This window comes from Alligator sinensis, unplaced genomic scaffold, assembly GCF_000455745.1.
Source record: "Alligator sinensis unplaced genomic scaffold, ASM45574v1 scaffold87_1, whole genome shotgun sequence".
In the NCBI taxonomy this organism is placed as follows: domain Eukaryota; kingdom Metazoa; phylum Chordata; order Crocodylia; family Alligatoridae; genus Alligator; species Alligator sinensis.
In genome coordinates, this window is record NW_005841929.1 from 3,553,498 (window position 1) to 3,567,181 (window position 13,684).

At 48.4% G+C, this 13,684-nt stretch overlaps 1 protein-coding gene and 1 long non-coding RNA gene across 2 annotated transcripts in view; one reads left to right on the top strand and one right to left on the bottom strand.

Moving 5' to 3' along the window:
• B4GALNT3 (beta-1,4-N-acetyl-galactosaminyltransferase 3) overlaps nt 1–13,266 on the bottom strand; it is a 56,113-nt gene extending 42,847 nt beyond the window's left edge. Inside the window, exons 1-3 of the mRNA XM_025198809.1 lie at nt 13,260–13,266; nt 10,858–10,937; nt 8,679–8,756 (exon numbers count right to left, since the gene is read on the bottom strand). Coding sequence (XP_025054594.1) covers nt 8,679–8,756; nt 10,858–10,937; nt 13,260–13,266 — 165 coding nt within the window. The remainder of the gene's footprint in view (nt 1–8,678; nt 8,757–10,857; nt 10,938–13,259) is intronic.
• On the top strand, nt 932–2,736 carry LOC112549561. The gene is made up of 3 exons (XR_003093022.1): nt 932–1,149; nt 1,480–1,687; nt 2,428–2,736. It is a non-coding gene; the product is annotated as an uncharacterized LOC112549561 (long non-coding RNA).
• Nucleotides 13,267–13,684: the final 418 nt, after the last annotated feature.

Below are 13,684 nucleotides of genomic sequence, written 5' to 3' on the forward strand. Positions count from 1 at the left end.
ACACCCAAAGACAGACACCACAGCTGAATCCATAGTCTGATAAACTGGGGCAGTAGTGTTGCTAGCAGTGCTCTCATGCCCCAACCCAGGAGCACCAGTGTGCAGGGAGCTGTACAGACGCTGCAAGAGATAGTTTCTACCTTTAAAGAGTTTTACAGGTTTGGTTATTTTTAAACAGCCAGAGGTGGAGTGGGGCAGGGAGCAGAGTTGTAAAATTACAGTGAACAAATTCATCAGCATCTCCGATGAGATAGAGTTGTATTTTGATGTGAAATGTCCCATGTTGGACTGAGCCCAGTGGCATGGTCTAGTACAGAAAATCCTATGGATCAGTTACACTAGGAACTCCTTACCATCTAAACAGTGTAAAGGGTACAAATGTCAATGAAAACCTGACTCTGCCAAAAGGCTTTACGAGAGAACCTGAAAGGAGCCTGTGGTAAGAGCTAATGTACGAGGCCTCCCCCTCACTAAGCTCCCAGCTCTGAGAAAAAATAAAGGATAAATCATAAGCACAATAGCGCACAGACTCAGCAGAGTCCTGCCTGAGCTGGAGCAGTCTGTGTTTGCCTCTGAAAAACAGAAATGCAGAGAACAGGTCCCTCTGGAAGGAAAGAGAAGAATGTTATCAACAGACACGTGCTGGCTGCAGCAGCCACTGCTCCCTGATTGAAAACTGAGCTGGGCTTTAATTTTAGGTCCCTGGGAGTCATCAACACAGCAGCTGCTTGGAAACCCTATCACCCTGGTTTTCCCTCTGCTCCTCCATCTCACGTCACAGCTCTCCACAGGAAGCGGCTGAGAAACTATTTTGGCTGCTATTTGGATCTTCTTTGCCACAGGATAATAAAAACTACTACAAGGGACTTTTCACTGCAGATCGTGATAGTGAGTGAGTGACACTGTCATTTCCATGTTACACCTGGGCCTGTGAGGTAACCAGAGGTTGACAAGATATGTTCAAAGATGGCTTTTGATACAGGTGATCCAGCCCGAGACAACATGGACCTGGTTTTCTGAGCTGAGCTCATCAGAGAATCAAGGCTTATGCACAGGAGCCTGAGTGCCCTCGCCCTCCCAAATAGAAGCATCAAAAAGCAGCAGTCACTCTGAAAAGTTTGGACAAATTTACCTCCTAGATGTGACATGGTGAGTCAGTGACAGCACCCAGAGAGAATTTGGGAGTCTCAACTTCCAGTTCCATGCCAACTCCATTGCACCGGGCTCTCTTGTCTACTCTACTGCTGGCCTGTTGTCATCTTTTGAATCTTCCCATACTGCCCGTGTCCCAGGCTGTGGGATTATCCCCTAGTCCCTACCCCGCCCTCCCCACACACCAGAAGAGGCACTCTGCTGCTTGCACACTCCCTGAGCAGCCTTTTTTCTGGGCCATGCTGGGGACCTTCTGGGATTTCTAGTTCAGAGCACTCCTTTTGCCACCTGCATGTCTCCCTTCCATGTTCCTTCTCCTATTTTCAGACTATTTCCATGGGGCACACAAGAAGGTCCAGCAGCTGTCTGCACTAGTGCTCAAAGCAGAACTTGTGCCAGTTCCAAAAGGGAAAGGTGCTATATGGACAGTTTATAGCAGACTATCATCTTAGACTGGTTGCAGAAGCCCCGATGCAAAAGGCTCTGAGCAGAGAAGGAGGAGCTGCAGCAATGCAGACAGCCAGAAGTCATTAAGGTAAAGCTTAACATTGGTAAGTGGGATGGGGAAAGCATGAGTTAGGACTGGACTCTCTGTCTGTGCTGATTCAGCAGCATTTGTATCTGCAGGGGTAGGGATAGGAGGCTGCAGACTCCCACAGTGTCATGTGCTGAATTAGCACTGGTAAGCATGAACCCCTGTTTCTGTGTTAAGAGTCACAGGTATTCCACTTACGCTAGCAAGGAATTCTAGGTTATCAGGCCCCAGCATCCAGCCTGCCTGGGCAAAACAACCTCAGACAGGCAGGCTCTAATCCACAAAGCACAAACTCCTTTTTGCCTGTAGTCCTGTGTCCCCAATAGCATTACAACTGGGACACACCACAAAATAAACACTTCAGGCAAGTAGCCTGGGGAGGAAAGGCTAAGAGGAGGGATTCAGTCAAGCACCAGAGTTGACACAAGAAGGAGCACTGAAGTGATAGAGGGGAGGGGGCAGGCGGGAGGGAGGATGGGAGGGGAGGGTCACAGCCCTAGAGATGTGACCCTGTGGACTGTAACTGGAGCAGGAGGGGAGGGGAAGCCTCTCCTAATTTAATCTCTGACTGCTTGGCATCTCATGGGCAAATCAGCTGCATGCAATCTGAAAAATGCATAGCACTGGGGAAGATAAACTGGGACATAAAGAAGGTCTGAGCCTGGGAAGAATGGAGACATTGTGCTGGTGATTGGAAATTCCCTGAGCTGAGTTTATAAGACTCTTCTGTCTCCTCACAGCAGCCGTGGCCCCTCCTCTTGCCTCCGCCAGCTCCCCTGACTGGGCAACATTCAAGAGCTAGCAGCTGGACATCACTGCAGTGCTTCTGGAGCTGGGCACTTGTGGGAATCCATCAAGACAAGTTAGGCACAAAGACCCATTATGTCCCCTGAGCAAGCTGACACCTGACGGTAAACAGAAGAGGAGGAAGGGACCCCCTGCATGGGGGTGCTGGCTTGACCTTTGCCAGACTGGGAAAAGACATTAGCTTATAGGCCAGGGATATATGTATTGAGCATCATGGACATGCATCCAGGAATAAACCATGATCTGGGGACAGCATGTCCTTAATTTTAAACGCACGTGTAAGTGCTTCCCAAAGTGGGATGCATTGCTGCATTAGGACCCAAGTGATCATGATTGCTAATTTCTGTTTTCACCAAAGCCAACCAACATATATTTCATGTCCTCAAACTAAAGGTAGGACCTTTCTCTCTGTGACCTCTCTCTGCCTCTCTCCCAGTGGTAAGCCGCCTCTGAGGAAGATGCAGAAAACTGAGTGAGCTTGGAGGGTGAGATCTGAAAAAAAAAAGAGGCCAAATTCTGCCTCTACTGACATCTAGAGTAAAACTTCTTTTAAAGCCAGTGGGAACAGCGAGGTCAATATTGAGTACTTCTGAAAATCCCATCTATAATTTCTAAGCAAGACTCCACCCAGGGCAGAGCACGGCAAGTCAGCAAACTAGTACTCAAGTTCTTGTACCAAGTTTTTTGCTGCTAGTATTCAGACACTCTCAAGAGTTAATGAAACAAAGTGACTAGCATCTTTCAGATGGGGTCCTCAATGGTCAAGTCCTGGGGAAGAGGTTTAAGGCATGTGGTGGGTTTTTAAAACACTTGAGCTGTCTTTGGTAGCTGCTGTGACTTGTGGTGTTGTTTGGGAAGACCACACTGCAGAAGTATATGGTATGGACAGAGCAGGGGATGGCAACGTTTACAGACATTTTTAATTCCTGTTGTATACTCTTGGGGAAGTCCCCAGAAAAATTCCATTGTGTATGACAAGTACAGTTGCTAAGGGCAGTCAATCTCGCAGAGACAAGCACTGCTGTGCTGCACCCAAAAAGCTAAGGCTCTTGAAAACAAATGGCTTTATACTTGCTGTGCATGGGTGACTACTATGCTGGGATGAGGTTCAGGCAGCAACCTGTGCAGCAAGGAGGCAAGCTGTCATTTTCTGAGCTAATCTCAAGGCTGGTTGCTTGTAAGACCAGCTACACTGCACTGTTATCACTTAGATGGGAGGGGACAAAAGCATGAAGCATTAAAACCCGGTCAGATGAGACGCAACTTTCCACAGTAGCCAGAGATAGAAGGCTGCATTACTCGCTGACAGGCTGTGTATGAGCTCAGCATCAGCAAGGAGAAACAGACTTGATGCTGCTTTGAAGATTTCAAGGTGCCTGTCCTTGACTGGTGGAGACTGAACCACATCTACCACTCTTCAAAATGCCTCCCTCTGATTACAAGCACAATCTTCTGCTCCCTGGTGTACAGGCTGAACCTGTATCTCCCCACCCATGAGTGATCTTGGTCACGTGCCAGTGTAGCAGTGGCCCTCATGTGCGGGGGCAGGTTGTGTAAAACTGAGCAAATTTGTGTTTCTGCATTTCACTGAGAGTTTGACTCCTGAAGTCTTTTCTTCTAACAGCTGCCTGCAGATGCTGGCTGGGGCTCCAGAGAGATGGGCCTTGTGAGACCCTGCCAGGGTCTGGGACCACTGCTGACATTTTCCATTACTCCTTTCTAGCAACCTTCAAAGAGGTAGCCCTAGCATCTTATTATGAATATCAATGATGAGGAGGAGGAGGAGGGGGAGGAGGCGGCAGCAGGGGAGAAGGTGCTCTCCTTCTGTTTTGACAGACCTCTGTCATCTCCCTCAGGTGGGACAGAGTAGGAGGAGGTGAGGTGCAGGAGAGGGAGTAAGGAGGAAGCAGTGGCAGTCCAGCTCCTACACCTCTGCTAACCTCTGGAGGGAACCTCTTCCATTCTCCCTGGCTTGGGTGTGTACCTCAACTGAGAGGCACTCCCTCTCCTCCTTGGCTCATGTAGTGACAGCTCCCTGTTCAGTCTCAGTTTACTGTAGGAAAGAGTATGTGGTGACTGACTATACTGTTGCAGAGAGGTTTGGGAATGTAGAAGCATTTTACAGGTGCAGAGAGGCCAGCAGTAAATGGACAAGATTGAATTCCCCTCTCCCACACAAGAGAAGTGTGTACATTAAATACAAACTTATCCCACAGATGAAGCTGGCACCTGTTTCCTTAGTGCAGTCTCCCTCTTAATGCATTTCCAAAACCAAAAATCCCTCAGCCAACCAACATACATTTCATGTCCTCAAACTGCAGGTGGGACCTCTCTCTCTCTTCCCCTTCCCTCTGCACAGTGCTGCTGTACATTCACCCTGAAACTCTCTTAATTATTCATGTTTGTCAGGCACAGCCACCTTCTGTTCAAATGAAGCCAGCTTCATGACCTGTGAGAGAGGAACTGCCCTGTTCACCGCAGGAACCGGCCTGCAATTATGTTCTTAGGGAGGTCATAGGAAGAGTAGATGGGGCACAATGGGATCATAGATCCTGTGTAATTAATTTGTGCTGAGTTACGGAAGTTTCGCTCTTCACTTAATCCACCTGCCTCTACAACTTTCAACAGGTGATTAACAGGAGAGCAAGCTGCTTTCCAGCCTGAAGCAGAGACCTGAGCTAAATATAGCTCTGCTTGACTCCTCAGTAGCTGTGTTATGCCACCACAGTGTGAACAGCCTAATACTGGAGTACTTGACTGCTTTTAGGGCTGTACAGTTATACCTACAACCCTGGGAGCTGGCTCTGCTGATCCTCTGCGTTCAGAGACTGCACCACAACCAGCACCAGAGTGGGAAATGTTTTCTGTATAGATATGAAGAAGGAACTGTTGGGGAGCAGCAGATTCCCCTGGAAGGAGGAAAAGCAGATCTGTTTGATAGCCACCTCCCTCAAACTAGACATACAGGGCCTAATACAGTGATTTGCAATTCACTGTTGCACCAGAGTTTATTGCTTCTGGACACAGCATTTACATGTGCACCTGGGATCACAGCACACTGAGCTGGGTTGGAGCAGCCCCGGCTGGCAGGGAGCCCCGGGGGTCAGCATGACAGCGTAGGGCTGCTCCAATTCAGCTCAATGTGCTGTGGAGCGGCTGGCTGGGGCATAGGTTGGCCATCACAGAGGATACTCCAGTTGTCCTCTGTCCTCTATTGATATGAAACTGGATGCCTTTATGTCCTTTATTTTTCTCTTCAATGAGAGGACATAAAGGCATCCAGTTTTGTATCAATAGAGGACAGGGGACAGAGTAGCAGAAAACCGGAATGCCCTCTATGATGGCTGCCCTACTGGGACATGAGGGACTCTGGTGTGAGGCTTGCCACCAGGCAGCCCCCACACTGAAGCACTCTTGTGCCGCAACCAGCTTTGTCAGTGTCTACCCGTATGTTGCTGCGCACTAAAGAATGCCACTGCAGGATAGTACTTGTGTTTACAAGTACTAACCTATGGCAGAATTAATTAGTTTCCTGAGTCCTAATAGGGCCACACATGTAGATTCTGAGACTTTACTGCAGAGCTAATTAGATAACTCTGCAGTAAACATCTCGTGTAGATGCACCCAGCCAGGGTGTAATGGGACCCTGGGGTCCCTTGAGATGCTTTCAAGAGTGCCACAGGGTGCTGAACAGTGTTAGCACTAGGAGGTGTGCAAACATGATTCACAAGATAAACCAAACAGGAATCTGAACTATTCAAAGCATTTAGAAAGAACTGTTGTGGTTTTTCTGAGTCCCTTGCAACACAAGCAATGCTTTATTATTTTTCTGTAGTCAAAAAATGAGTGAAAATTAGGAGCTGATGTTTTCTGAGGGGTGCCTCTAGTCTGAGGAGAGCTGCCTCAAGTCTGCAAAGCTGGAGAACCACTGGTCTAAAGTAAGTAGGAGAACAGTGAGAAGCACAGCTCCTAGGTCTCCACTAACCACAGAGGGGAACTTGTGACTGTGGGCAGGTGGTCAATTCTTGCCTGTAGGCTCAGTTCAGTTGAAATGAACCCCCCACCAGTGGCCATCAGGTGTTTCTCAGACACCTAGACTGTGAGCTTTTGGGGAGAGATCTGCTTTGACGTGGTTCTATACAACACTTGGCATGGGGAAGTGGCCTGATTCAGGACTGGGGTTTTTAAAGGCTATAGTAATATCAGTAACAAACCCCTGTTTATGCCAGTGGTTCTCAACTTTTTTGTACCAGGACCCATTTGTAAACATCGATGGCCAGTCCCATCCCAGGGCCCCTCACTCCCACCCCACCGCCCCCAGGCCCTAGCCCCCCAGTGTGTGGGGTAAGAGAGGGGTGTTTGGGGCATGGGGGCCCCAAGTAGCCCCTCACAGGCTGGAACACTGCGGTTGCCCACATGTTTCTCCTTTAAAGGAGAATCCATTTTTTTAAATTTGTTCGTGACCCTTGCATATATTCTTGCAACCCACTTTTGGGTTGCAACCCAGGGGTTGAGAAACACTGGTCTACGCCATTTTTGCTTTTCATTTCAGCTCTGCTGCATAGTAGAGCATTCTATCAGTACCAAGAGCAGCACAAGGTGGAGGGTGACACAGAAGATCCTGGTTTAAGGCCTTCCCCAATGACTGGTGGACAGCTGCACAAACCAGGCTGTGGCCCTCTTCTTTTGCTTTGGATGGTGCAATCTGTCTTTTTGTTTCCCACCTGGAAGCAGCACAGCAGGAGACGGGCTTGTACATTTGCTCTGTGCTTTGCGTGACCCATCACTACACTGGGGAATGAGACCATCTTGCATTTGCCACAGCACAGGCTGGTATCATGGCTCTACTCTTTGCGCACCATCTCTCTAGGGGGCAAAACACATCCTACAGCCACACTTCTATTCCAGACAATGTGCTGAGCAAGGAATCTCAGACAGATCAAGTTTGCAACATAACCAGTACCTGACAACTTTCATGACAAGCGCACTTAGCATTGCTTTGTGGCCTCTGGGGACTGGAGTTGATGGGCAGAGCCCCATGCAGGCCAGGGAGATACCAAGTAGAATACAAAATGCCCATTACCATGGGAGAGGAGAGCAGCTAACTAAACCATGCAACTCCTGCACATAGCAACAATCCTGACTGCCACATCCTCATGGCCCTCAGCCAGCAGTGGCTCATCAAAGAGGCAGTGCTGAGCACACAGCCTGCCACTGGGACAATGCCATGCAGCTGGAGGACAACAACAGACTCAAGCTGTGATCAGGGGCCATAGGACTTGCTACAGCAGAACAGATTGATGGTCCAGCCAACCTGACTTTCAGTATCAGATAGTGGCCATTATTAGATGCTTCAAGGAAAGATTTAACTCTCTAATCATGCCCCAAACCATTCAGTACTGTTGCTGGGGGTGGGGGTGAGGAAGAGTCATTCCTTTCTGTTCTCAGCTGTGCTCAGTTTATGTCCTGAAGCATTCAGACTAGAGTTTGTTGTCTAGCTAGTGAGACTGCAGATGCCATGCTAATTCGTGCATGTGTCTAATCCCCTTTTGGAACTCAGGAAGCTATTTTCATGAGCCAAACACCCTAGGGCTTGTGATCTTCATATTGTCTAAGTGCCACATTGCTACATTATCTGAAGAGTAGTGTGATAAGGAGGCAGGGCAAGAAAGAGTAAATAAGGCCTCAAGGAAAGGAAAGGAAAGATTTACCTAGGTTCTCAAGGGTCACAGCTTCCTAGCATTGTCACTGAGGTGAAGGAGACCTCCTACATACAAAACACAGGGATTGGATTGCAGACAGATGCCAGAGCACTAGCATAGTGTGAGGCGCTTACATGCCACGGTCATGTATTTGCTTGCTGGATTCTTTGCCCTACACATTCCCAGCTCTGAGTAAGGGTCACCTTCCAAGGAAAGCAGCCTGGCTGCTTGCAAGAGGAAGGGTATGGATTCCTGGTACCTTTGTAGCTAGGTCAGGAGCCAAATTGTTAAGAATCTGGTAATTCCTTTCCATCTGGAAATTCTATTTCCTTTGTTTGCTTTCAGCAACAGGGAAGGGATTGACAGAGAAGACTCCTTGAGCAGCTGTGGAGATCCCAGGTAGCTTCCCTTCCATTCCAGCTTTACTCTGGGGGCCTCTAGTTACAATTCTCTCACTGGAAATTGTTCCAGAGAACACCAACCTCTGGCATCCAAGGAGAAGAGATGTCCACTGCAGGAGAATCTGACCTATTCCTCCCACCTTGTTGCTGCTCTTGGTTCTGAAACAGGCAAAAGAAAGTAAAAATAATATTAGAAGTGATGAATCACATGTACATAAGGATTAGGAGGCCTGCACAGGGCTGATGAGCAGCTAGCAAGTGCACAGGAGCTTCTAAAAGAATTCACAAGTTGTCACAAGCATAGTGGAGTGTTAGGTGCTCACCACCTTTCGCACTGGAGACAGTGCCATTACTATCCAGTAGGGCTGTGTGAGGCTTCGGACAGAGCTTCGGATCCGGAGAAGCTTCGGATGCTTCGGGGTCTGAAGCAGCACACCCAGGTTGAAGCGATGGCCTCGTTAGGCTTCCTGAAGCAGTTCGGAGCTTCCAAAGAGCTTCGGAGCCGCGTCGGAGATCCAGCCATAGGGTATAATGGGGAAACAATAAAATATCTATAACTTTGTTGTTTTTTGTCTGATTTGGATGAAATTTTCAGGAGTGCTAGACTCTGCAGAGAGGATGAAGCCTGCCAAGTTTCAAGAAGATTGGTGGAGGGTTTTGGGGGCAACTGTACCCCAAATTCTTGAAAGCCAAACTCCTGTCATGTCTACGTGTTACAACACAGGGGGGTCAAAACTGCAGGGGTGGTAGCTCTTACTGAGGCCACAAAGCCTGCCAAGTTTCAAGAAGATCGGTGCAGGGGTTTGGGGGGAACTGCCTCTCAGGCTGGGGACAAGCAGAACTCGTGCCATGGGTGCTTGAGGGACTGACTTGTCTGTCTTGGAGCGGGGAGGGGAGACTGCTGCAGGCCTGGCTGCAAAGCTGCTGTGTTCCCAGTTACCAATCAATCAATCAATCATGATTCACTCAGGGACCAGGGACTCAGGGACCAGCTCAATACACAGGACCTAGCTACTACATAATGACTTAACGAGCAGCAATTAGCACCTACAAAACCAGGCTAGGGAGAGGAAAGAATCAATACAGACAATCAACTACCCCGAGACAGAGACAGTCTTGGCAGTCTTGGAGTTTTGTCTGTCAGCAGCTAGGGATGCAGAGCCCCAGAACCCGCTTGCACCGATCTCCTTGGCAGCTGGCAAGCGTCACAGCAGGGGCCACCATCCCTAAGGCTGTCACCCCGCTGTGCCTTAGCACATGCAGTGTCACCTATGGCACAAGTTTTGCTTGTCCGCAGCTTGAGGGGCAGTTCCCCCCAAACCCCTGCACCGATCTTCTTGAAACTTGGCAGGCTTTGTGGCCTCAGTAAGCGCTATCACCCCTGCAGTTTTGACCCCCCTGTGTTGTAACACAAAGACGTGACAGGAGCTTTGTTTCCAAGCATTTGGGGTAGTTTCCCCCAAACCCCTTGAAACTTGGCCGGTTTCATGCTCTCATCAGAGGCTACCATACCTGCAAATTTCATCCAAATCAGACAAGAAACAACAATGTTATAGATATTTAATTGATTCCCCATTATACCCTATGGCCGGATCTCCGAGGCGGCTCCGAAGCTCCGGAGCCGCTTGACCGGATTGAGGCAGAAACCCGGTCTGGAGCTCCGGATTGGATCTCAGCCATCCGAAGCGGCCAGATCCGAAGCCGGATCAGATCGCTACCAACTCGCACAGGCCTACTATCCAGATGTCCTACATTGATCTAGTCTCTACTCACTTTAACCTTCTTACCTGGAGCCCCAGAGTTATCTTAATAACTCCCTGCCTCCTCACCAGCTTGGAGCTGTAAAGTGTTGCCTTTAGTTTAGTGTCCAGTGTTTTGTTCAGACTTGTTTTAAATGTCCCAAGCAATGGACATTCTACCACTTCCCCTGTGAAATCATTCCTCATTGTGCTACATATCACATCAGGCCTTTAGCCTGAAAGCTCCCTTTATTTCATCCAGTCTTGCTTAGTTATGCCTTCTTGTGTCCTTCTTGGCCAGGTAAAGACCTCCATTATGACAACATATATCCAGAGTGACACCATCAATAACAGTGGAGTTGTTCTGTTTCTATATCAGGGTCACTGAGACTGGAACTTGTTCTGTGGCTTGGTCCTTGTTCTGTGCATGTAGGAAGTGCTGATGGCTGGAGCCAAGACCTGCCAGGCAGGTCCAGAAGAACATTTTCTCAAATGTCTAAAAGACTCCCGAGTTCTCTTACCTGGTGTCCTAGCTTCTTAGGATAATAAAGCTGCAAGTTTGGGTCCACAGCCTTAGCCAGTTCCCTCCAGCTACCATACCCTGCACAAAAGAAGGAAGGGACTTTAAAACTCACATTAAAGAAGAGATGGTAGTGATGACAGAGCGGTGCCCCCTTTCTGGTTGGGAGTGTATAGGACTGGATGAAAGCAAACTTTTGCCCCCTCCTCCAGACACTTTCAATATGCCAAGTTGGTGATATGGCTCCTACTTTGCTCTGAGATCCCAGAAAAAGAGATGCAAGATCAATGGAAAAATTAACATGTGGGGTCTCGCAAACCCATGTGAGGTAGGCAGTATTATCCTCATTTCATAGATAGGGAAACCAAAGCACTGAAGGGTCAGTCACATGATGACAATGCTGGGACTAAACTTCCCAGCCTTATTTCGGTGCCACAGAAGAACTAATCCACTTTGAAACGTACAAAGGTCTCCAGGAGCTTACTTCCAAGAGAAGCCCTATTTTTGCCAATATGCCCTTTGTGTTGTACAAAGCCTGTGTCCTTCTTCCAGCACCCTGGAAAAAGGGGGGGTTCTGAGAGTTAATCCCAGCTAGTGTTGCAAAACTCAAAGAGTGTACTTCAAAAATAATCGCTAACATGATAATTTGAATAATTTTTGCTTCCACTGGGTTAAGTTCTTCATGAAAATCTCACAAAATCCTGTAAGTCATGCCATGGCAAACTGATGTTTTCAGCTGACAATATGGCTGAAGCAAGTAAAAGCCAATAACAATGGCTCCAGGGGTTTTTTTGCAAGTTAATAACTCTTACTGTTGAAGAAAGCCCCAGGGCAATGATGATTCCTGGAGGGACACTCAGCTGTCACAGTTGACTCAGAACATGGTCAACATTTCTCAGTTAACAGTTCAAATGCCTGATACTCAGCTTCCTGTGTAACTTCATGAGATACAGGAAAACAACCCAGTCAACTTTGGAGACACTGATTACCTTTCACAATTTTCAATAAAAAGCCCCTGATACATTCCTTGAGCCTGGATTCCATCTAATTCCCCTACCATAACCCCATTGACTTCATTGGGATTACTCCTAATCTGCACCACGATTAGCAAAAGCAAACAGGCCTTCTTTTTAACCAGTCAGATGATCCTTTTCAACACATGCTACACTTCCTGTCTAACATTTGCTTTGACATCTGCTCATACTCAGCGATTTGTTTCTAGTGAAACACTCACCTGTTTCATTAGCTGCATTAAAACTAGCATCTGAATTGACTTCCACTCAGAAGTAGCCATGCTGATAACACTGTGGTAGACCACTATTTCATAGCGCTGGTTAACATGCTTACACTATGTGATTTTCAGGTTTGCTAAAACACCTTGGCTTTGCTTTGGTAAGTAACCAACCTGGCTGCAGCTTTGTGCCTGGTGTACTGGATTCAACCAGGTGATGGTTTAATTAGGAATATGAGAAGTTCTAACACCTTTTGAAGTAGCACCTTCTGGCTGCACACCAAAGTAGGAGGGTGCCGTATCATCTTTGTTTTGAATTGGCATTTAGATACCAGAGACAGCAAGACTCTACTTCCTCTGTATTTAACCTTGCCCTAGTATAGTTTGAGAAATATGCCACGTTTGACAGAGCCAGATACACTCTAGACAAGTTGTATAAGGATTCAGATAAGTCACACAATGGATCCCAGGTCCTATTCTGGCCCTAGGAGCATCTCCAACTATGCAAAGAGTCAAGAGAGTGGCCCTCCCTAGATTCCCTCCATAGTGTAGAAGAATTGTCTTCTTTCCCAGAGTTGCTATACCACCCTGACAATCTACAACCATGGGGAACATGCTAGGGTTTGTACAAAATCTACCATGGTCCATCCCAGGGGTTGGCAACATTTTTGGGCAGAGTGCCAAAAACACCCGCAACCTCAATTTGTAAGATGTTAGTATACCAGGGGCAGACAGTGGGGGAGCCACAAGGGGTCCAATCCTTGTTGTGGCATCACAGCCCCAGCCCTAGCCCCTTCCCTGCCATGCACCCCGAGGCATGTGTACACCCCCCGCCAGCAATGAGCTGAGCCGGGGCGCTGCGGACCCCAGTGCTGCCACTTGCAGTCTCCTACCTGCCTGCCATAGACATCCTGGGCTCTGGGCAGGCCCCTGCTACCCACCACAGAGTCTCAGCTGCTTGCAGCTGCACCAAGATCTGTGGAGTCCTGGACCGGTTCATTGATGGCAAAGGGTGCATGCACACCTCGAGGTGGGTGGCAGGGAAGGGGCCAGGGCTGCACTGCCACAATAAGGATCAGGCCCCTCGTATTCCCCTGCCATCCACCCCGAGGCACATGTGACAAACAAAATGCTTTCACATGGCATGCTCTGGCATGCGTGCCAGGAGTTACCTTCCATGCTCCATCCCTTCCCTTTGGGGACTGTGAATGAGCCAGCCTGCCCTAAAGCAGCTGCAAGATTTCTCCAGAGTTTGTTTCATGAGATGGGAGGTATGGGAGTAATGACCTGTACCCCGGCTCCCAGCACCCTCCAACTCTGTTTTAGGAAAAACTAACCTGCAGGAGCAGCAGGAGGAATTTTTTTTAAGTCACTCAAGCAAAGGTTTTTTGTTTTTTTTTACATCCCTCAAGCGTGTAAGAATCTCCTTCCCCCTGCCCCATGCCATCCCTTGCCCTCTGGGCTCAGCTGCATGTTTTCTCCCCTCCCCTTCACCACTAACACTGTTCCCAGTTAAGCCTGATGTGGGTGGGGGGCTCCAGAGCCATTCCTGCACCCCTGCTGCTGGATGGCACATGGAGTCAGGGTCAGCAGCAAT